Source organism: Coturnix japonica, chromosome 2, assembly GCF_054131305.1.
Source record: "Coturnix japonica strain WE chromosome 2, WE-NBRP24, whole genome shotgun sequence".
Classification (NCBI taxonomy): domain Eukaryota; kingdom Metazoa; phylum Chordata; class Aves; order Galliformes; family Phasianidae; genus Coturnix; species Coturnix japonica.
This window is the reverse complement of record NC_140664.1, coordinates 84,521,129-84,546,996: the sequence shown is the minus strand read 5'-3', so window position 1 is coordinate 84,546,996 and position 25,868 is coordinate 84,521,129. Positions and strand designations below refer to the sequence as shown.

General features: G+C 37.9%; 1 protein-coding gene across 5 annotated transcripts in view; it reads right to left on the bottom strand.

Annotated features, from left to right (window-relative positions):
* RETREG1 (reticulophagy regulator 1) overlaps window positions 1-25,868 on the bottom strand; it is a 53,277-nt gene that overhangs the window by 7,579 nt on the left and 19,830 nt on the right. For 2 of the 5 annotated variants that reach the window (XM_015854416.3, XM_085537838.1), the window contains exons 4-7: window positions 4,419-4,545; window positions 2,915-2,999; window positions 2,038-2,175; window positions 143-207 (exon numbers count right to left, since the gene is read on the bottom strand). In XM_015854416.3, coding sequence (XP_015709902.2) covers window positions 143-207; window positions 2,038-2,175; window positions 2,915-2,999; window positions 4,419-4,545 — 415 coding nt within the window. Of the gene's footprint in view, window positions 1-142; window positions 208-2,037; window positions 2,176-2,914; window positions 3,000-4,418; window positions 4,546-14,339; window positions 14,635-16,672; window positions 16,790-19,429; window positions 19,491-25,868 lie in introns of those variants that run through there. The other 3 variants (XM_085537837.1, XM_085537839.1, XM_015854419.3) reach the window with 3 other exon arrangements.

Below are 25,868 nucleotides of genomic sequence, written 5' to 3'. Positions count from 1 at the left end.
CAACTTCACTTCTGCAAATACGAACAGCTGCCCTTGCTATGAAATTCTAGTTTTATCATTTTACGGCCACTACAAAATAAACACACTGATCTAGATAGTAGTCTACATATTATCTATATAGAATTTAAACTGAAAAAGTCACCTTAGGACACAGGGCTGATATGTCTAATTCACTGTCATCTTCTGTGGCTTTTGTTTTTGCTGTTTCTGAAAGAAAAAAAAGAAATTATCCTACTCATGACAATGGACTTCCAGGACTTCCACACTTCTGTGTGTGCTCTCTATGAGACAATTTAGGTAGTACAGCAAACTGTCACCTGCTGATATAAATATTGTTTATGTAATATGCTATGGAGGTGAGAAAAAAGGCCGAATAAAAGGCTAGATATCATTTAAAATATATTGTGCAGCAGCCAAGGAGAGAGAATGCTGCTCTGAAATGCATTCAAACACATTTATTTACCCATACTGCTCTTCCAGAAGCTTCTGTTAGGTCACATTAACATAATGTGTCCTAAGTGATATATATTCATCTTTTAAGCTATGCTGCCATTACAAGGTGCAATTGCAGCATACTGTTAAAATAGGCAGTGTAGTTACACCAGCACATTGTGTTACTTTTACCTGAAAATACATAGTTTTCTGGATAGCTACATGAAATATTCATTGCCCACCCCACCCCCCCAGTTATTCCACATTCATAACATTTCTATGCATAAGAAGCATCCTCTGATGTCTGGCAGAATGTTGCTCCTGGCAGATGAACAGAAACACAATTTTCAACTCTCTGTCTGAGAATAACTTGGTGAATATGTTAAATTAATATAAGCCAGTATCACTAGAAAGCACAGTCATGTTATTGTTGGTTGACTGTTTTTGCAACTTGCTGCTTCTTCTCTTGTGCCAGTACGAGGATGTGTGAACTGATGGGCTGAAGGCAAGTGGTTAAGCAATGCAGGGAGCTTGTCTTGCTTAAATTAACTTCCAGGATGTGAGGCAGGAAAGAACAACTCTAAACTGGTCCATTTTTCTAGCACTGGTTAATGAAATTTATGAAACAACAGCCTAATCACTTAAAACTAGAACAAGGTGGATCAAAGCATGAAAGAAACAATTCAGTGCATTACTCCTTATTTCCAGCAACTATTTCACTATTTGTGAGAGAAACATAAAATGCAGATGGTTCCTCTCACTGTGTTTAGGAACAGGAAATTATACGATTAACTGCTGTAAGAAATACACTTTTTAAAGCAGATATGAAATATACTGATCTAATGCTGACTAAAAAGGCTAGGCTACCTGCAAACAATGACTACAACTATGAAGTTTTAATGATCATAATTAGTGCTTACAAAAACAAACTTAAGACAACCACATTTGCTTAAGCATTTTTCCCAAATTTACTTTATAACTTAAAATCCAAAGGTTTTTGAGGTTATAAGGATTTCAAGTGAGATAGGTGAGATTTTGTTTTAAGCCGACTCCTCCCTGGTCTGACTAAAAGCTTTGAATAATTTCAAGCTAATGGCCTACTATAATTCTTAAATGCTTACAGAGTATTTGGGGAAGAAAACATCTCTTTTTTTTCTTGTTGTTGCTGGGAGTAAAACAAGGCAGATATAGATGCTAGAACAGAGCTCAGTCTCTTAGTAAAAATCCTGTGATGTACAGTTTTGTGTTCTTGAGTGATTCTCTCTCCTGGATGAGTTTGCCTTATCTAAATAGAAATAGACATTTCATACTTTACATCAAGTAGGCTTTATTTCTGAAAATCTGCAAGCAGTACAGCTAATCACATACAATGAGAACCATCAGTCTTGCCTTACTTCTTTCCATTAAATCTTTTTTTTTCTTTTTCTGTCACTATAGCCAGACGTTTGACATACATTACCATTCATTAAGCTAATGACAGCCAGGTTCAAAGTAAGAAACACCTTTACACTTGTCTTCACAGGACAAGTCAAACTGCTTACAAGGCGAATAAGGTGGCATCTGCATACAGAAATGCATTATTTGCGACTGCACTTAGTTACTCACCAGATCTCTCTTTTTTCTTCTGGTTGATGTATTCCACTATCCCAAAATCTAGTTTCATCAGAACAGACTTGACTTTGTTGCACAGTTTCTGTCCAAATTCATTGCACTTGAGGAAAGGACATAAAAAGGCACACAATACTGTGATAAAGACAGAAAGAAAAAATGCTCTGAAATATTGCTTTATAAAACGTTAATAAACAAATGATTAAACAATGCATTGTATTATTAATTCTACACAATATAATTAATTTTGCATAACATAGCCCACCTTGAAATACCCATGTCGGACAAACTCTTAAAAAATCTTTTTTCTGGGACTCACTCCTGCTCACCACAAAACAATACCATGGTACACATACCAATGACACCATCCTTAGTTCCAGCAAGGGGCAATTTATTATCACTGTAACATTTATCATCACCTTGACTTAGTCTGACTTTAACATCGCTATCTGAAATACATGGCTATGCAACATTATGTCAGAATCAACAAGCTGAAAAAACTTGTAAGCTGTCTTCCAAAGAGCAAATGACATTTGTCAGAATTTACATCTATGTACGCATATCATCATCATAGTATCATAGTATCACAGTCTCGTGCGGGTTGGAAGTGACCTTAGAGATCATCAAGTCCAGCTCCCGGGATTCGAGCCTCTGTGTAGCAGAGCGGCACTTCTACCACTTGCGCCACAGGGGGATTCGAACCCGGGCCTCCAATGTTGCAACGCGGCATTCCTACCACTGCGCCACCGGGGCACACGCTTTATATATACATATGTACATATGTATAACTATAAATAAAACACTCTCTCTATACGGAGACCCAATAATGAACAAACCACACACAGATTGTGACCGGAAAAGAGATCATACTTACGCAAGACATAGGAGAGGACAACTCCAGGAATGTAACTTCCCAAGACAGTGAAAAATGTACATACACTGCAGACTAGTAGGCAAAACTGACAAAGATATGAAAATTGGCCATTAGTATTTCCATTTTTATAAATATTTATATCATTTTGCAAGGAAAAAGCACAGAACTGATCAGTTGAAAGTTTACAGTAAAAATTCATTTGCTTTTGAGTTGAACTGCAACAAAATTGCTCATTCCAAGAAATTTTGCACACAGCATCTACGCTAATGTGCTTATAATTAAACTGCAAAATAGAAATATGGCTCAGAGAACAAAGTCAGGAAAAAGAAAGGAAAACATGCTGTCAAAATCAACTTTTCTAAATCAGGGTTAGATTTATCTTAAGGATATAGCTACTCTGTCACATTAGTACAGGGCAGCATTACAGTACTGTGTGTACCGATATTGCATTTCCTTACCTCAGTATACTCCGACTTGGGCCCCTCACTACAAGAAAGACACTGAGGCCCTGGAAAGTGTTCAGAGGAGGGCTACCAAGCTGGTGAGGGGTCTGGAGCACAGGCCTTATGAGGAGCGGCTGAGGGAGCTGGGAATGTTCAGCCTGGAGGAGGCTCAGGGAAGACCTTATTGCTCTCTATAACTTCCTGAAGGGAGGTTGTAGTGAGCTGGGGGTTGGCCTCTTCTCTTGTGTAATCAGTGATAGAACCAGAGGGAACGGTTTTAAGCTGCGCCAGGGGAGATTCAGGCTGGACATTAGGAAGTATTACTTCTCGGAAAGGGTAGTCAGGCATTGGAATGCACTGCACAGGGAGGTGGTGGAGTCACCGACCATGGGAGTGTTCAAGAAACGTTTGGATGTTGTGTTGAGGAATATGATTTAGCTGGGAAGTATTGGTAATGGTTGGACTAGATGATCTTCTAGGTCTTTTCCAACCTTGATAATTCTGTGATTCTGTGATTCTGTGACTTCTTTTCTTTGAAACATCACATTATCATCCTAGTCACAGAATTGTTTTACATGTGTTTTTGTAATTCATACACCTTTGAAATGCATTTGATCCTCCTCTTCACTGGTATTCTCAGTCTGAACTCTTAAAATTCTTGTGTAGTACTACGTGTTTCAAATTTTCTTATTCTTAAGGGCTTTCAGGAAGAATTCTGTAGCATTTTTAATTGCGATCAAAAGAGAAAAAAATAAATACCCCAATCTTCTACATTTTTATGTTTGGTAATAAAAATGTAAAAGTGAAATCTACATTTTCTCAGCGCTATTGCTACTACATGCTGCTACATTTATTTACTTTTTTCTTTGAAAGGAGATGCTGCTTCACATTGGACTAGAACTACACAATCATCCTCTTCCTCTTAGGAAAGAATAAACGCTGCTGTTGCTTGCTTCTTCATGAACTGCATTCTACAGCTCAGTTTATCCAGAATAAAAAAGCAAAAAATCCCTAAAGTTGTATAGAAGAAAAATTATCACAATAAAATATGAAGTGCTTACCTTGCCAGGGTTTTGTTCCTTGAAGTGGGACATTTCTTGAAGAAATACAAATAAATTCATCAGTGCTTCTGAAAGGCACTGATTTATTCTGGGTCTGTAGTCTTGCCTGGAACTGATGACTTCCCAGCTGAGTAAAATGAACACAAATACACAACAGCTTTAGTTGTAGCTCTTATAATACTGAAGTTTGTTGAAAATATGTGAAGCCCTACTGGCTTCCAAACTAACCATGTTGAAAAGATATAGCCTTTAGTTATCAATCAGATGCTGCAGGCTAAACATATTTTACAGACATTTTTTCTTTACATACTGTACAAGCTGTAGTAGTTGATAAGAATTTTAACTTTTCTCAGCAGGAAGTTATTTGATTGGCTGCTTTTGCCTCTCTACAGGACGCACACACAGCCTACTACTGTTGCGTCATACTTCATTAGCTATGATTTATGTTCATTCTTATTTACCTTCTATTGTATTTTGGAACATGAACTTGTTAATATCACTCACTTCTTGGTACAAGGAAAGCTATGGAGATTTCCAAGTATTTGAACATATGCTTGTGTTTTTGTGCATTCATTCTCAGAATGAATGCACACATACAACAGCATTGCTGTCTGTAATCTTCTGAGCCTCATGGCCCAGTGATTTTCTGAGTTTTGTTCCCATATACGACAGACTTACTGGCATTTTCATTTACTTAATTTGTGAACTTCTACAAAGTTAGTTGTAAGCCAGAAATAAGCCAAATTCCTGCTTACACGTGACATCCACTCTTATTTTACACAAGCACGTTACATATCTTCTGTTGCACTGTGGGCTTCTCAATTTCTTTGAACAAGCTTTGCAAACATAGCAGAGATTAACCATCTTCTCCTGTTTTGAAGTACGTGGTCTAGATAGCATCATTTTTCTATACAAGCCAGGAAGAATTTTTGTCAAAACATCTATTTACACACACGGGCAACATTTCCCTCTGCCTCTATTTAACTACTGCAAAGCAAGTTCACCACGAGGTGGTGATACAGCACCATGTGAGTCAGGGTAAGGTTTGGGAGCCATTTTACACTGAACATACATAGTATTAAAGGAGAGGGAGTCACATTCAAACTATGGTATGCATAGTGAAAACAAAGAACACAGCTTTTAGAAGAACTCATTTTTTTGCCGCAGTGTAAAAACCAGTCAAAGATTAAAACCCAAACTGTTGTCCCATTCCTGGTGTTATTCTAGTACCTATCATAGTACAGTATTTACTATTGTACTTCAGTAATGTGATTACCTCTCATGTTACAGAGTATTTGGAGAAAGAGCTATTTCTCTGCAAGTAAAATCAAAGCATTTTAAATAATGTATCTGAAGATTGTAGGGTGAGAGTCCTGTGTCTCAGATGAGGTGACTTCTGCAAGACTGAGAAAACACATTTGCCACCAGTATTTTATCAAGTCTCCCTACAGAAACAATGCCTCCAGCTTTTGTAACACAGCACTAATATGCATTTTAAAACTTGCCTGTTTATTCTAGTATTGAAAACTACTATTGTGACAGTATTATGAACTACAAAATCATTTCATACACTTTGCTCTATCCTTTATTTAAAACTGTTGGCAATTAAAGTGGGCCTTAATGGAAGAGATGAAGTGGGTAGGACTGATGTCTGCTCTCAAAATAGAGCTCTGAAATACACAGGACAACTGTAGGCTGCTAGTTTACTAATGTCAAAAGTTAACTGCATAAACTAAAAAAGAATAAAAGGAAGGCATTAGCTGCAATAATAATTCAGAGTATCTTCATATATACTAACCACCAGTATAAAGACAATATAGATCATTGAGGAGGAGACACTACAAGGCACTAAGAGAAGAACAGTAACAATTAGAATACACAAATTATACAGAAAAATATCGCATGTGGGGAAAGTTCTCTGGAGTTGCTTCTCTTGATTGCTACCACTTCCCTCTTTTACCAGACTGAGAAGATGAAGGTGTGAGCTGCAGTGCAGATACACTGTACTGCCAGATGCCCTGCGTCTGTGCTCAGCTCTGGGTGCGCTGACAAAGAAGAAACCAGGCACAGCAAGACACTTGTACAGCTGATGTTTATGTCTAAGCATTACAAACCTACTACTAAGCTTGTTCCATAGTATAATATTTGGCAGTTTCTCATAGCATTAAGCCACAAGAAGCCATGAGAAATCTTTGTCTGTTCTGCTATGTCCACACATTTTTATTTTATGAGGAACACCAAGGGACTCTTTATAAGCTTGTACTGATCTTGAGCAACCAGAACTGTAAAAAAGTTGGCTTATTGATCTTCTTCAGTTCAACAGTCATGCACAGTATGCGTCTTTTTGCTCACATCTTCTATCAGTTGTCAGCTCTGGCACCATTTGACTCTGTGGTCCCTTGTTCTTTGGGCCCATGTGGGTGGCAGTGCACACCAGAGGTCAGAGGGTGAAACTAAGGGACAGCAGCAGAGGTCCTGGGGGAGTGAGAAGGAAAGATATGGATGCAATGTATATCTGTATATGTACAAAGGCATAGAGCTTCCTGAATGCTCCAATAGAAACAGATAAAGACTAAACCTACATCAGATCAAAAGCGTGCTCTTGCAGAAGTGCACTCTTGCAGCTCAGAAAGCAAATGGTATCCTGGGCTCCATTGGAAGAAGGGTGGCCAACAGAGACACAGAGGTGATTGTCCCTCTCTGCTCTGCTTTTGTGAGGCCCTGTATGGAGTACTGCATCCAGGTCTGGAGCCCCCAGTATAGGAAAGACAGGGAGCTGTTGGAGAGGGTCCAGAGGAGGGTCACAAAGACAATCAGAAGGCTGGAGCACCTCCCCTACAGATAGGCTGAGGGAGCTGGGCTTGTTCAGCCTGGAGAAGAGAAGGCTGCAGGGTGACCCAATTGCAGCCTTCCAGTACCTAAAGGGAGCCTACAAACAGGAAGGGAGTCAACTCTTTACAAGCGTAGATCACAGAAGGACCAGGGGAAATGGTTTTAAGTTGAAGGAGGGAAGATTTAGTTTGGATGTTAGGGGAGAGTTCCACTCATGAGAGTGGCGAGGTGCTGGAACAGGCTGCCCAGGGAGGTTGTGGATGCCCCATCACTGGTGGTGTTCAGGGCCAGGTTGGATGGGGCCCTGGGCAGCCTGGTCTAGTATTACATGTGGAGGTTGGTGGCCCTGCCTGTGGCAGGGGGGTTGGAGATTCATGATCCCTGAGGTCCCTTCCAACCCAGGCCATTCTGTCATTCTATGGAAAGCTGACATGCACTGAAGAATGCATATTCTAAGTAAGTGTTTAAAGACAAAAAGAAAAAAAAAAAAAGAGTTATAAAGCGTTGCAGATAATAAATGTGAAGAGCATGACTATGACATCAGTCAACCAAGAACCAAGAAAGTATTCCAGCATAATGTTACTTATAGTACTTTAATGAATGACTTAAACATGAACCCTGTCCTTCCTGCCAAAATAGGTTTTATAATTCCAAGGTTCCAAAGTGTCTCTTTGAGGATGTAAGCAGCCAGCTGTGTCTCAACTGCTTCACAGTTCTTGTGTACCATTTACAAAGAGGAAGATTTTATACTCTCCTGACTTACACTGAGTTTTATATAAAGCCCTACAATCCCACCCTGAACCGTCAGTAAAACTGAAGACATTCAGAGAGAAAACGAATTACTCATATCCTTCTAAGTACTACATCATTTCTAAAATGGAGCAAATATATAAACTGTTTCCCAGTAGCTGTACAAAAACACACCCTCCCTCCCCAGATGCTTCAGTCCATCACAGTCACAAACACTGGCCAGAAGAGTCATTGGCATTACATTCCCTAAATATGACTGATGGTGTCATACTCTCAGTTTGTATCTTGACATCTGTTCGAGCAAAGCCCCATCACATTTCTCTCAGAAAGGTCAGCAGCTCTCATGTTACTGCTTCCAACATCTCTTCGTGATGTGCTGGATTTTTCTTAATTATGCGTACATGGTTTTGTATATATCCGCGTCTACACACTACTTGGAACTGCAGGGGGCACAGAGCAGACCGTGATGTAGCAACTGAAGGATTGCACCTACATAAACAGAGAAGTCGATAATTATAGTGCTTCCAAACCTGCCTCATTTCCCTGCTGTAAACGCACACACTTCAAACCTGTGCAGACTCTAAACTTAAGTGGAACTCACAATCTGTTTCTCAGGGTGGAAGAGCTCAAAGTTAAATTACCACAGATACATAAATCAAAATATAGGTAACAAGGCTATTCTGTATTTGGCATTTTTAAAACTTCTATCTAGAGCCCACAGAAATCCAATTCGAAGTGCCAGACTTTCCAATTTGAATATCTCTAAAATCTGTCACTGAAGCGTTGTGGTTGAAACACAGCAATACTGATGGACATTAGTGTCATACAATATACCCAATCTGTGGATGCTATGTGCACTGTATGGAAAGACACAATAGCAAATACCACTGAACTCACGGCATAGCATCCTAATGGCTAGTTCCAAAGGTGATTATGCAGAGTTGTGTTTTAATCTGTGCCGCTTCTGGATCCTATGCAATAGTTAAGTATACTGAAATAATTATTGCTGTGTCATGTGGCTATGACACAGTCAACAAAACTTGCAATTTAAATGAATCATTGGGACACCACGTAAAATTCGACTTTCTTAAAAGAGATCTGTGGAAGAGTTACTTCTGTAATTGAAAGAATGAGGAATTCAGCAAGCATCTGGAAATACACTGCTTCTCACCCTTCCCTGACAACCTTCATCCTAAAACTTTTTGTTACAAGGTCTGTATTTCTTAGAGAAATCTCACGAGTTTGCAGATGTCCGTATGCACTTTATTTCTCACTGCCAATCTATAAACACTGCAAAAGCTTGGTGTGATGTGATAACGTGGCAGATAAAGCCTTTAAGCAACCACATTGAACATCCTTTTACTACTAAGGATTAGGCATGCTTGGAATCTTTAAAATGTATAAAATGACATTTCCATTTAAAAAAAATCAGCCTTGAAGAGTAACACCAACACTTCCCAATCCAAAAAGTTGTTAATTGCCATCTCTCTTGTCATTCAAATGCATCATTTCTAAGACCCAGATTAATTCAACAGCACACAACGCTGACACTCAAACTTTTAAACTGTTCTGAACATTCATCAGTCTTCTGCTGACACCTGAAATTTGTGTTTTTCAGTCATAGCTGTTATTATTATTATTGAAGGGAAGCCTTATTTCACAGCTTTCAGTAACAGCACGTCCCCTTTTATTTCTATTCTTGGTAATATTGCTGTACTGTGAGTATGTTTAAATGACCAGCATGTGATAAGCCTGGATGTGCTTTTCTCAGCGGCCTGCACAGCAGACTGGTCAACACATGTGACTGTCAACAAAACAAAATATATGCAACCTTTCATCCCTGTGTCTATCAGCTTCCTGCACAGTGTGTTATACTGAAGTTGTGACAGCATCTGTTCTCTTCAGCTCACGTGGGAACAGCTTGTCACCACTGTGCTGCCGTACCCATCCCATAAATAAAGATCTTTTTTTTCCCCTTTGTATCGCTCGTCAAGAAAAGCTTGTCTTAAAAAGAAAGCAATACTATCATTATAAAAACACACTCTATAAAGGGATAAGGAAATTCATCTTGTCCTAGAGGCTGCCAGAGGAAAAAAGAAATAAAAGATAGATGATTACCAAGATTTTTTTTGGAGAGGATGCATTTATCTTCTACATTCAATTATAACATCGGTTGTGTTAGAAAGTGTTGTCAAGGAGCTATATTGCCCTTTTTTAATAATCAGATACAAACTGTCCAGCCCAGCATTCTTTCACACAGCAGAGCCTGCTAAGCGTTGTTGTTTTTTGCCAAATGTCCAGCTAGATTAGCAAATACACTCCTACAAACATGTGGAGCATTCCCCCGTGCAGCTTCTCTATGCTGACTCTCCTCAGCAAAGTGACAGGTCAGCTCTGACGGGAAGCTCTTCCTTTGGCCCACACTACTCTCACCCGGCTCTCCTGAAGAGAATACCGGCTACTCCAGTTTGAGGTCATCCAGAATGTGAAATGTAAGCTGACGGTCAAGTGCTGTTAGTTCAAAGTCATGGTTTACTAAATCAGCACAGACTCTTCAGATGCCTTTTGTATGAAAATGACTCTTTCAGAGTCACATAAACACTATTACAGACTCGCTTTCTATTTAGTAGAAGCTATAATGCTATTACTACTCTTTGTGGGCTGCTGTATTTTTAGCAGAAGAGTAAAAGGGCTGGGATCTTCCAGCTCAGCCTCGCATTTGTAATAGAAACCGGTGATTTAAAGAAGTATTTTTATTGCACTATTTTTGTTTAGAAAAGTAAGGAAGTTTTGTTTCTGTCAACGGAAGCATAAAGTTCTGTTTGCTGAACTTTACATAACTCTACCAAGTTGCTGGAGGCAATTCTTCATTTGTTTTTCTCTCCTCAAAGTGAATTCTTTTTACTCTTTTCACAAACTCAACTCATTGTCTTCCTTCAGCCTCCACATTCTTTAGCTGAGATACTTCTACTTCAAGGCCTCTCAAAGTCAAACAGCTAGGAATGATGAGCTAAGAACTCCTTGACTTGCAGAGCAGCTGTGTGAGAAAGAAAACTGCATTTTCAACTGCCAAACAAAGAATACTTTTGAATCTGCAAAAGCATCATAATGACTTTTTCGGATGATATAACAAGGTGGTTTTAACTCTATGAAGAATGTCATTCTGTTTTCCTTTGACTTCAATGACTGATAGGTCACTGAAGTATAAACCAGTGGCTATTCGCTTGGATGCATTACTGAGAGCTCCTAACCACTCACTAACTACATTTGTGCAGCAAATCCAATAATTAAAGCAATATCAAACACTTTCCTAGTTAATATTAGCAGAAGACGCAACTACTCTTACAAATTACTCATTAAATAACACATAAATTTGACTTTAAACCAGATCTCCATTTTTCCTAAGTCCAAGCGTAGAGTGACAAAGGTAATGCATTGACATTACAGTTCAAAAACAACTGCTTTAAAATACAGGTCAAAATAACAGAGCCTTTTTTAATCCAAGTCAGCAATGGTTCCTGGCTAACAGTTTAGAGTTCCATCCTTTTTGATAATGAGCACATAATAGCAATTAGAGCAACAAAGACATTGCTCTAATGCAGTTAGTAACACTTCAGCACATGCCTAAAGAACTGTATTCACAGTGCCTTTAATACATTCTTGGCCATCATTAGATTCTTCATGAGCTGTCATTTTTATGTTGTTTTTTAAAAAAACGCTGCAACATTTGCATGCAATGGGGAAAATACTGTTGTTATCTTAACTACTTCAGTCCTTGACCTTTGACTACATCCTTGCTCACTGTTTTTCATCTGCTACGACCTGGGATCACACAGAAAAAACAAAGCAGAAGTGGATACCTGATCTTCACAACTCTTAAGCCTTTTACTGTCCCTCCTAAGAAGCATTTATATATATTTCTGCATACATTCCTTCAGTTATTATGTTATCTAGATTCACAGTATGACTAACAGACTATTGACCAGTGCCACACCTTGAATGACAGTGTTCATAAAATACTCTGGCGACACAATATTTTTTAATGTGGAACATGATCTCAAGAGGGGAGAAGACGTATGAAGTATTCAGTTGTACCTGAGGAATACAAAGACTGCAGCAAGCTGAAACCAATCAGTGAACAAAGCTCATTCTACAGCTTCTAAACAAATACAAGCATCCTCCTTTTTTAAACGAACAGCTTTGATTCTTTGCACCCTCAAAATTACATTATCTGTGTCTGTGTATCTGTGTATTTAGTAGCTTTTATTCTGCAGCCCTAAAATGCACTGCTATGATATGGTCCTCATACTACTCTAGTACAGTTCCAACAGATCTTCCTCTTATTCCCTCCTGTTTAACATGGACCAAAATATTCTCACCTCCACAAAATACCATTACCAAACTTGTAAAACTTATTTTGAGATGTATCTTATTTGTTACCAAAGGTAGATTAATTCAAGAAAATAAGAACCTGTTGATGAGAATATGTTCTCAAACCTTGCTGCTGCACAGCAAAGCCACAGAAGGATGGGAGACTAGGATCAGGATCAACTCATACAGTGGTGGTTGCAGAAATGATAAATAGGAAGAACAGGCCTTATTATCTTTCTTTTTTGAGTTATTGTTTAAGAAATGTTTGTCTTTTTTTATTAATAAAAAAGCTTTGATTCATAGAATAAGAAGTCTTAGAGGTTTGGGCCCAATATCACCTCTTATTTAACTGTCAAAACCTGTTCCAAGCCTTTCTGGAGAAAGAATTGTGAACAGATGTAGTTGTATATGGCAGAGTGTGCATGCTTTGCATGGAACTGCATCCTCTTGTATGCTGATAAACAACGCATTATTTTTTTTTTAAATCAAAATGATGATAATATTTTTCTCAGCTGCTAACATTGCCTCCCATCTTGTATTCAATTAAATATTTCCAAAGGAGGACATGATGCAAATCCTTCATAAAACTGATTCAAAACAAAATAAAAAATAAAAATAAAGAGGCTGTGACTTGAATTCTCTGTTATTTTTCTTCAATGTGTCATGCATCTTGCTATTTTCCTATATTGAAAAATATATAATTGAATAAGCTGGAGATTCAGCTAAACAGTTTTTAATGAATGGCAATTAACACTTCCGTAGCTATCACATATTTAGTCAGCATTTCATTAAAAAGGAAAAAAATGTCCTCCCCAGTGCTACAATTACTTATAATCTATGCCATATATAGGGCACAACCTAGATCCCTGCAAACGGAAATGTGTAGGTGACCCCACCCTTGCAAAGACCCAATTATACCACTGGGGATCCATTCACCCACACTCATCCAGTTAGGTGACAATGTCTGAACGAGCTCATTTACTACAGACATCCAGAAAGTTGTTCAACCATCTTCCAATGATGCATATTGGAAAAACACCCACAATGCTTAAATTTAAATATAAGAAACAGAAGCTGAATCCCAAGCTATAGAAGAATGTTCTCTTCTGATCTCTATCATTTCTTAGATTTGCCTATTTATATAACATCCTCTAAATAATGTCTATTAAATATATAACTTTTTTTTTTTTTTTTTCTCTTTGGTATCAAATATTTTTGAGCGCTGTTTTGAAGCCAACATTTTATACAGCATGAAGAAAGTGAAAACCAGAACTATGGAAAGACAGTTTGGACTTAAAGAAACCTAAATCATAAAGTCTGTCATAGCCAAACTTCAATAATATTTGCTTTAGAAATATCTATTTTAAAATCTACTTAGCTGAATATGTTTAGCACATACATTTCCACAGGAATGTGTTAGGACACATTAGTAACAACTGTATTCATTAATTTGCTCTTAAGTTTTAGGTCCATCTACTTTCTTCTTGTCCTGCTTATTGGTTCCCACAACTAAGTTTAAGACGAAAATTCAGCTTCAAAATGACTGACATACCTCGGAGGGACGCAGTGCCCTATCTCACAGTAATGAATTATGGTTCTGTCAGTACGTGGCTGCACATAAACTATCTGCCTCTTTGACATTTTGAGACTTGTAAGCTGTCCCAGGGTTGGGAAAAGTCACATGCAGAAATCACCCAGTATTTCGCTTCATTTAGCCTTAGTTTAAGAATTATACAAGGGATATACAATTTAACCACTACACAGACATTAAGATTTCATTCTTCTCTTTCATGAAACATTAGATTAGCATTACAGGCAAAACACTCAAGAGTTGGGTGATCTGTTAGAACGCACAGCAAACTAATCTTTGACCTAGTATGCAAACATAGGACTTCACAGAGATTAATAGCAGGCAGCTCTGCTTTAAACAACACTGTATGAAAAGGCCATCAGAATCATTTACAGTACCTTTCATCTTGTCCCAGGTCCTCACTGTCTGGCATTTCAGACATAAAAAGAAATTATGTCTCTCTCTCAACCAATCTAGATAATCCAGGTAAGGGTCTTCTAGTCTGCTTTGTGTTTTAGAAGCACCAAACCAGGAAACTGCTCTGTTTGCTGCGGAGAAAAGTGCTCCTTGCTCACAGAGCAAATGTTTACAACACATCCTAAGTGTCTGCTTGTCTTGAATGAATTTCAGAGCGTTCTGCGTTGATTGGCCAGTGCTATAAATAAACAAGTCGTGACTCACCTCGCACACTATGACAGGGTGTTTAGTAGCAGGCACAGCCAAGAGCACAACATTTTTTTTTTCTTTTGGTCATGTGAGAGAGAATCACCACCCAGTTATTGCATCTTATTTTTCTCCTTCCACTGACATCCTTCCTCAGTGTCTCCCACTTGCTTAAGAGCAAGTGAACATAAACCAAAATTATACAAAGCTAGGTGGCACTTGACTTTAGAACTAATAATCTTTAAAAGTATAAAAATAAAGAGCTTGCTGTAACTGTAAAATGCTCAGATTTTATTCCCCACAAAGTGCAAGTCACAATTTTGCTCCACTGACTAATTCACAGATGAAATACAAACTTAGGCATTCTTTTCAAATAAGGTATAGGAAGACAACTTTTCAGCAGCTATTAATTGCATTACTTTTGAGTTCTGATTCCTGCCACAAACAGACTGTCATGGGGATAGAAGCAAATTACACTCACAGCCCTCAAATAAAGAAAGATATGCTGGCAGGAGGAGGTTTTCTGCCAAAATACCTCCAAATCCCTTGTGAACAAGCTAAGCTGAACTGACAAAATCACTTTCCTCGTATCGCTTTCGGCTGTGTGCATGACAAGGATTCTGTCACTCCAGCTGCACCAGCTACATTTCTATTAAATTTCAACACCCCAGCCACCTTATCTGTGCTGATGAAGCATTGTAGCTTCAACAGCCCAAGACGCCAGGGATCACATATTGGTGTTGTTCAGTGCTGCTCCTTTACACACATGGCTTGCTTCTTCCATTAAACAGCTTGACCTGTTCTTCATATAACTTCAAACAATTATTACATCCAAAGATCTTCACACGGAAATCTTTCTTGTCCTATAAGGAAGCTTAGCAAGACTAGACCTGCTTGCCCTGTGTGAGGCAATAGGAACTGTCCTGGAAATGTGAAAAAAACAAAGCTAGAACAAAAGGTAGGCCAGATTAAAAATCAACCAGCCAGCATCCTCCATTTGGTATGCTGCACTTGATGCACTGCAGGTCATGCAGTACTCAGTGGAAAGTTGCTTAACTTTCAAAACTACAAAGGGCTATATCCTTTCTTCTTACTTTAATATAAAATGCTTCAAACCAAAAGATAAAAACTGCAAAAATTCCCAAAACAACACAGTGAGAAATCCATTACTTTCAATGCTGTGACTTATATATACTATGCAAGTATCTGAATTAACAAAATGATCTCAGGGACACCAGATGTTTGTGAATATATTTTGCTATTCTCTGGAATTCTCCATAGTACTTTTCTCCTTTTCCTAAACCCATTCACACCTTTCCTCAGTCTTTTTAAGATACATACTTAACAGGTTAATAGTACTGAACTTTAAACAGTACGGAGGGGGAATAAAAACAGGAATGAAGTCCTACTTCTTAATTGCATTTAAATATAAATATATATTACCTTATTTTATATTTAAAATTATTTTTTCACTATAAAAATATAAATAGAAGTCCTGTTCTACTCAACAGAGACATTCCATGGTAAACTATACCCACTTATTCCATCATCCTTTCTTTTTTTTCCTACTTCTACGTATAGCTGAGATAATTACAGCCATATTTCCCTCTACATTAACCCAAAACAACAGAACTGCTCAATTCTAAATCTTCTCTAGTAAAAATCTTATCTGTGACAGCTTTAGTTTCAGATCAAAATTCTGATGTTTGCCAAGCAGATAAAGAATCAAAACAAATAAATGAAATCTGCAAACACACAAAAGCAATACTCAAAATATCAATGTAGCACTGAAAGTGAAAGCAAAACTAAGCCCCCTTGAGCAACTTTAATTTCGCTCTTTTACATGCATTAGGATACTCTTTTACATAGACACATACATTTTACTATGGCACCACCTACTTTTAATACATTTGATGACCTGCCATAGGCTGAAGAGATTTCGGTATTATGTCCACTCCTGTATTTCAGAATTGGAACTTGCTGCAATCCACACTGCTAAAGTACTACTGTGGACTGTTCATTTTTTCATCATGCTTTGATAAAAACTGATAATTTTCCCAGTGCTCACCATCACAGTAGAAGTATCATAGGGACCCATAAGGACCCACAAGCAGTCCAACTCCAGGCTCCACACAGGACCAACCAAAAACCAGACCAGCCTGACAGCACTGTCCAAATGCTCTTTGAACTCCTGCACTTGGGGCCATGCCCATTGCCCTCTGGTGCAGACCCTGTCCCCAACCCCCAACTGCTCCTCCCCTGGCACAGCTCCATGCCATTCCTTTGGGCCCTGTCGCTGTCACACAGAGCAGAGCTCAGCGCTGCCACTCCGCAACCTGTGAGGAGCTGCAGCCGCCATGAGGCCTCCCCTCAGCTCCTCTGCTCTGCACTGAGCAAACCCAGGAGCCTCAGCTGCTCCTCATACGTCTTTCCATCTAGGCCCTTCCTCATCCTCACAGCCCTCTTTTGGACACTCACTCATAGTTTTATGTCCTTCCTGTACTGTGGGACTCACCCTGCATGCAGTGCTGGAGGTGAGGCTGCACAGCGCAGAGCAGAGGGGACAGCCCCACCCCCACCCAGCTGGCAGTGCTGGGCCTGGTGCACCTCAGGGTATAGCTGGCCCTTTGGGCTGCCAGGGCATGATGCTGGTTCATAATTTACTTTTATGATTCCTTGGAACCCTTCACACGTCCTCAGTGAGGAGAGGAGGATATTATCACCTTACTTATTTACTGATGGAAATATTAGGTTCAGAAGTGTCTACCACATGAGTACCTAACCAAGATGCCAAGGGTCGGTTACTTTGAAAGCAGAGCATTTATAAAACATGCTAATATTCACAGACTAATTTCTACAGAGTTCAGCACTCAATGCTTTTGCAAGTCAGACTTTAGAACATGTGAATATGCAATTTGCTCCACTATAACAACACTGAATTATTTTACTAAGGTTCACAAAGACGACTATCTGGAAAATTCACCACCAATTTTTTGATTAGTCATAAGTATTCCATACTTAAGGGAATGAGAGCTTGCACTTACCAGACTGGAGGCCTCCATCAGATAGGGCTCCAAACTATTTCATAACTGCATGAGATAAACAATTTCCAGTACACTTGGATGGGATAACAGCAGGTGAACAAAAGTAGTGCACTGAACCTGGCTGAAGGCTATCTGGCATTTTCAGGTAAGTATAAAACTGCAGCTCAGGGAAAAAATGCGTTTCTACCTTCTTAGGATTCCTAGACGTTATCTTCTTGCTTTGATTTGGACTGAATGTGTATTGTAATCATCAAGTAAATGGCCTCACCAAATCGGGAAATATACCTTTTACAGATAGAAATGGAATACTTCAAAGGAAGTTATCATCAAGAGAAGAAAGTAAGTATATGTCTTTGTCAGGGATAAGAAAGTAGCCTTACTGAGCAGCCGAGAGGATCAAAAATTCTGTGGGATACACTGTTTTACATACTGGACATGTTCAAGAGCTTCAGCTGGTGAGTGAAAGACAGTACGCTATCCACATGGAGTGTGAAGGGGACAATCTGGCAGTATCTCACACGGACTGTAAGCCTACAGATATTTTAGTCATGCTTCAATTGGCCTACCAGCTCTTGAACTAGATGCAGTCCCTGATGCTTTCTGTGTCTCTCCTCATCTGTAAGGACAGTGAGATGGTGCTTTCAGTGTACAACCCTGCTCTAATTATTCAGCCGCGAGTGAGTCTCTTCTAAAAAAGCTGATGGAAAATAATGAACATTGTACTGTATCCTCAAAAACATAAAAAAAAAACCTCTCTACTGACTCAAAGCAAAAATAAAATTACAAAAAGAATACAGTTTAGATCAGATTTCCAGAAGAAATGAGAACTCTAGCTTTTTACTTTTGTATAGAGTTTATGCTGGCATTATTTTCAGCAAGGATCTGAAGGCATGTTTAGGATTAATGTACATTTATGCATTTATATACACACACCAAAAGTATTTCATCAATTTGAAATGCACACCCGATTTTCACATATTTTCAACATCCAAATATGCTGAATGATACCTATCCCAATCTTTTCTATCTAAATCCAACCAAAAATTGGATGATATTGAATCACAGAATTGAGTTGGAAGGAACCCTTAAAGACCATCTAGTCCAACTCTCCTGCAATGAACAATGACCTACACCTTGCTCAGATCCCGATGAAGCCTGACTTAGGTGGTCTATAGCAGACCCCCACCAAGATGTCACCCCTGCAGGCCCTTCCCCTGATCCTTACCCACAGGCACTCAACTTTATCATTCCTAACTCCTTCTTCGTATCTAGATGAGATAACAAATTGTTACAGCATTTTTAAAATCATAAGCTTCATATTCAGTATAACAAAACAAAATCAACATTAAGGTTTGACTGAAAAAAAAAAGACACAACATTCACAAAGGTAAACATGAGATCACATTTCACATGCAAGAAATATTTACTCAGCAGAACAAAGCATATGAATATGTATTTTTAAAGAGCTACAAAAGAATGGGATATGAAAGCAACATGACTATTTAACACCAAAACCTGACTTACATGAGGAACAATGAATTGTCATGAGATATATTAGTAGTTCATCATAAAGCATGCATGCACCAGAGTGCATGAGAGTATTTCCAAGTTTTTTAACATAGGCAAAAAGAAGAGTTAAAAGAAGAGTCTTCAGTGGTGTTTAAAAAGCATTTTAGTCACATGAAGATAACAAATCTTCCTCTTGTACAAATGTGATAGGTCATGCTAGATTTATGCGACAAACAGAGAAGAGCTGGAGACAGAGTGGTGTAAGATCTTACCACTAAGGATGAAAATCTCAACTGCCTTGGGACTTTTTGACCATGGGATCCTGTTAAACAACTATAAAAGAAACATATTTTGGAGAAAAAAAGAATCCATCATATGTCACCTTCCAATTGATTTTTTAAAAGACTTTTTATATACATTTTCATGAATTTACTGTTTTCCTATATATCGCATTTCCAATTTCCCTAAGACCTACAAGACCTACAGAGGTACTTATGTTTATCTACAGTCATGACCTGTAATTTAGTAAAGTCATATTAAAATGCAAGTCCTTTCCCAGGCACATACTCTACTCAAGACTTTGAAAGCTGCCTCTCCTCTTGTTTCTCTTGGCAAACTGAATATGCTTATTCTCAGAAACTGTTTTCTTCCTCTCCTGCAAAGAGATGAACCCTATGTACATAGACAGACCAAATAGCAAAATACCCAAACAATGAAATCAGCTTGCACTGAGCCTATTAGTGCAGGCTAAAAAATAGCTCAGAACACATGAAGATATTGACAAACACATGGAAGTGTTGATGCAAAGATAGCACAACTCTGAGAATTCTTTTTTACTTCTAACTATTAAACACACTACAAAATGTGAGCAAGCAGGCTGCTAGTAAGCTACCAAGAAGAAGAATATTTAGAAGACATTCAGGAAGTAAAAAATCACTCCAAGTCATATGCTGACAAATGCTTATGTCTGAAGGATTTTGCTAATTCGCTAGCAGTTCACTAAGAGTAAGCTTTGCTATTGGTATTCAGTGCTGAAGAGGAAGAAGAGTTATCCATCTAATTATATTATTTATTCTTAGATGCAATGTAAGAAAATCTCACCAGAGAGTGGTTAGTGCAATTGCAAGTCATAACCAGATCAAAGTTCAGGTCACAAGCCCTGAATTAGACACTGCAATCTTTAGGATGAATCACTGCAGGACTCCATGTACACTGTAATGGATGCACAGAATGTACTCACATATTGATCATTTTCATTGACATTAACCCTATTCTTATGCCTCAGCTCAACAAGTCAAAGTCGTTCATTAATATTCGAGATTTCCAGCCAGATTTTTTTCTAAGTAAGTATGACTATCTTGGTTTTTCTGGTTCCCCTTTAGGGCAGCCTTTCTTTAACACCTACATCACGCAAGTGAGACAGCTTCCCAAATCATTCTGCTAATTTTTCTCATCAATTTACTACCTATTTATTGGTTTACTATGTGACAGAAGGTAAAGACTCTTTAATATGTCTGAAGTTAAAATAATAATAATACTCTCTCCCTATAAAGAACTTTTTCATTTGAGTTAGTCTCACTGCGGCAACTAATGAAACTGAGAAAAAGAGACATAGAAAAACATAAAATTATTATGACTGTGACTCAGTTTGAGGCCAGATTTTATCTGATGGATCATCCAGTAATTAGTATGCTACTTATCACTACTGTTCAACTTCACTATATGTAACAGCACATTAGCAAACTATTATACACATTTATAATAAAAACAAGGACACGTACATTTATATAACTTTAAAGTTTGCACCATTTTAAATGGATCTGTGACCACATGTCATTTCAGAAGGAATATACTCATGGATGCAGAGCAATCAGAAAAAAAATAATAATAACTAAAAAAAATGAACAGAAAAATATGGGAATTCCTCACTCACCACAGCAGAGCTGTGCCAGCTGGAAAGTGAAAAGAAACATAATGTTCTCAAATGCTAACACCAAAATGTAAAGAAAATACTCCTGAATTACACCACAGACAACAACATGATAGGCAAACATGAGATCTAACATCAGAAATAGAATGGACAGATAAACTGTATGCTTCATGTGATGAAAACTCATCCATGTATATAACTGCAGACTGAACTGGATAGTTAATTCTGAGATTCACTGACAGAAACAACACTACCTTTATTCTTGAGTGACTTGTGCCTAATTTCTTAGTGGAGTTTCTCCAAAGCAAATACTTGTCAAACAGCGATACTTCTGCTTTTTTAGTATCCAGCTCTTAAGTGAAATAACTGCAAAACTTACACTTTGAAGGCCAATAAAGCACCATACTGCTCCACAAAAAATACAGCCAAGATTGCAACAGAGAAAGCAAGCCCCTCTGCAATGATACCCTCCCTCAAAAACCTAAACTTACACCATTCTGGGGATGACGAAAGTCAAGAAACATTCAGACCAGGAGCAATGAAAATACAGAGCTGTAGCCTGACTTGTTTGTAACCAAGCACACAGGCAAATTTGCAACTGAGCGGAATACCGAGCTAGTTGTGTGAATGCTGCCAGAGCACTCAGCCACAAGTGCTGAAATGATAACCCCTAGCCCTGCCTTAAAAAGATCATAATGAGGATGACATTTTGCTGAGAGGCTGACAGTGTTATCAGGAAGCCAAATTAATATTAACTTTAATATTAACTTATTTATAGCTCTATTTATCGTCAGAAAGGATTTTTCATCTATATGCCCATATTCATTCTTTTGCTTTGCTTATAGTACAAAACACTGAATTCTTTGAACAAATGAAGACTGAAGTCACCCAGCTGTCCATCCTAGGAAATCTGCATTTCTACAGTGAACTTGGAATTGAATCAGTTTTGTTCCTGTATAGTTGTGGCATAAAACTCCATACTATAACTGTTCAAACACATTTAGAGTCCTTACAACCAATATACAAGACAACAGTACTACATGCTTTTGTCTCAGTTTTATGTTACAAGGAAAAATGCACATGCATCCAGCTAAACATTTTTCAGAAGATATATATGATACATAAATATCTATATGTTTAGCATAAAATGTGCAAACTTCAGATATTACTGTTTCACTGACTTTATGACACTGATTTCAAACTCCAATGTATAAAAAGCAGGTTCTTGGATACATTTTGACCATGCACCTTCCACGGGTTTGTTGGTAACAAACACTCAGTCAAAAACTGGACAATAGCTGTCTTCCACACCCTTCTGGCATTTCTGAGACTTCAACATTTATTTGCAATTCATTAAAAACTTACACACATGTAGAAATAAATAGATGTATTCATAGAACAGGTAAGCTGGGTCAGCTTATGGCCTGTCTTACCCTGTATTCTGTCTTTAAGAACTGCCAAAACTGAATACATGGGGATATCCAAAGAACAGAATAAGATGCAGGATAATGTGCAATGATGCATCAGTAATAAATAATAATAACACACAGCCTCCGTCAATCTGTAGGTCAGGGACTTCCAAAGCCAGAGGTGGTGAATTTGTATTTAATAGCTTTTGATTTATTTTCTTCAAAGAACTGTCCTGTAATTTGTATTTTCAATCTACATATAGATCTACTTTTCACAACAATCCTGTGTCAGGGATCTCCAAAGCTTTCTTACATTTATTTATTTCCTCAATCTGCTGCTTGCTATTTTGATGTTCCCTCATTCCAATACTGGGAGATAAAAGACATGTTTCTTAGGATATCCAATCCAATAATGACTATTGGAAATCCAGCTGTCCACTTCAAATTTTACTCATCATTTGGTCTTGTCTGCAATTTTTAACTTTTAAATACATCTATCATTTTAAAATACTTTAAAATATTTCTACTATACTAATGCTGGACATTTTAATATTTATCATCAAATTTGCTTAAGAATTATTCTGACACTATGAACTGGCTTACAGTAATGTCAATGGCTACAGCGATGTCCCTTATGCCTTAACTGTACTACCAATCAAAGCTCTTAGTAAGAAAAGGCTTAAAATTTAGAGCACCATTCTCCCTGTATAAAATCTTAGATAGGAGAACGAAGTGTGTGTGTCATACAGTGATGTGAACACAACGTGCAGCTGCACTTCAGAGAACTTTCATACTTTTGCACTACAGTAAACATTTATCTCCAGAAATGTTTGTTAAGCTGTTCTCCTGAGTATGTCTGACCACCTGTATTCAGGAGAAGAGAAACCTGCCCTGAGAATGAGAAATCATGAACATATGCCACCCTCTTTTTCCTTAGTGTAAAGGTGAAAGATGTGTAGCTTGAGCACTGATTTCCATTGATATTTAGACTCTGACTAAAGCATTTTGGAATATAAGCAGAAAAAGAATTCAGGTAGCAAATGTATTTTGGTCAGTTAATGCGAAACAACTCTTCTGTTAGTAAGAAGAAAGAAAGCAGACTCGAGGAAGGAATATCATAAGGCTCATTTCAAAACAGCTGAGCTGTTTTACTCAACTGTATGTTGAAACACCTAAAAGAATATGTTACTCTGCTGATAGGCTCACATGCTTCGACAAAACTGTGTGCCAGGACATTCCTTACTAAATTAGTGACTAATCAGATGTTGCGCTGGGGAACACACCCTCATGTGTTACAACAAACACGTCTGCAGCATCAAAAAAATATAGAAGAGCCAATGACTATAAGTTCTTATGTCCTCAGTAAATAATTTCCATCATGCGTTTGAAATCTAATGCCTGTATTTGGCAAACCAGATGCAATTAAAGGTCAAAACCCTATTACTATATAAACTCAACTATACTCACTCTGGTCTTACTCCTGACTGCCATCATTCTAAAGGTTCTGTGCAATGAAGCCCGCTTCCTTCCACAGCAACATCCAGTACGCATTTCTAAATGCCTAGTTTCAATATTCATAAGAGTTGGAAGAAACGTTTATTGAGTTCTCAAATAAACCAAAGTTGACTGTTTTTTTTTCCCTTTATTACCGTCAATTTTTCATTGTAAAATATTCTTGCAGCATTCAGGAAGCCTACCCTATTGTTAATGGAACACTATGTAATTCTACATGCTTTACAACCCGTATTTTTCCTGTTGAGACATAAGGCAATACAAAATATTATTTTAATAATCAAGTTTATCAAATCATATGCAACAGTACAGAAAAGCAAGCTTCCTAAGCAGAAAAATGAGGCACAGATTCAATGATTTGTGTCTCAGATTCGATAAAACTGTGCACTATCTGCTGAATGATCTGAACGCTGCTCAAATCATTGCTCAGGAATAGCTGCCTGCAGAGCAGTTTCTGTGCAGAACCGTTTATATACGTATATTCTCGTAATCAAACTGGTGCTGATCCACATAGCAAGAAAAATTCTGTGGTTGGTAACAACTGTTAGAAGCAAATGCCTCTGATTAAGAAACTTACGTCAGATTTAGGTCTTTGATTTGGCAGCCTTTTTATGTGGGGAACAAACCTTATTTTTCTCCCAAAATAATAAAATCAAAAAAGCAACACTTCTTCCTATGGGAAATGGATAATTTAGACCAATATTAAAGGAAGAAAAAAGCTAATTGCGCTTGTAGAAGAAAAGCATCTTTCAAGTTTTGGCTTGGCTTAACCCATACCATTTGCTTTTCAAGCAGTCTTGATATTACCATATCAAAATATAATACGTGCCTAAGCTGGCTACCTGTTCTTATGGGATTTGATTCAAATATGTGATAAAAATAGTTGGTTCTGAAAAGCAACTTCAAAACTAAACAGGCCATTTTTCTTACTCCTAAAAGTAGCATCTCTATTTAGAGTAACACTGGGGGCTCCCTGAATGCTATAGTTTATAAATACCCTTTAAGATGACAAGTCAAATGACTTCAGGATTGTAAGTTATCTCTCGCAGTTGTTCAACTGTTAAAATGGAAAGTGGTAAGAATAGAATAAAAATATCCATGGTGAAAATGTTACACGTGCAATGGAATAAACATAGAGAATAAGGCACATGAACATTCTGCCATTAATCTTTCCACTTAAATTTACCCTCTACCCTTTAAAAAGGTCAGTATTGTGAACTTCACTGCTAGTGAGCAATATGAGGTTATGTCGCTCTGTTCAAAGTGCCACACTGATCAGAAATGCAGTTTTCCCCTACTCATGAGCTGTGTCACTCTTACTGCAATGATATTCTCTAGATTAAGTATTAATCAGTCCATGCAACCCTAATTATAAAGAACCTTTTAAATAAGAGCAAACAGAACAAATCCCTGAAGCAAGCACGGATGCCCAATAACTATTTAGCAATCAAAAAGGTTGTTCCGGTGTCTGGACAGTAGTCCAAATACAATATATGGTATAACTCTGCAAGGAGTTACAAAAGTGACGTTTTGGATGCATTTCAGTTTTCTGTCTTCTTTAATGGGGTTTGGAACCTTGTAATCCTAACACAATACTGCTGATTGTCAACCATTTCAAAAACACAACAATACGCAACTAGGATCTATCTTTCCAGAAAAATGGATCATATGTTTTACTAAATCTGCCTGAGTTCGTTTGAATTCTTTAAATTGACACACATATAAATTGCAACACATTTCACAGTATCACTGTATCACAGTCTCATGCAGGTTGGAAGGGACCTTAGAGATCATCGAGTCCAACTCCCGGGATTTGAGCCTCCTGTGTAGCAGAGCGGCACTTCTACCACTTGTGCCACA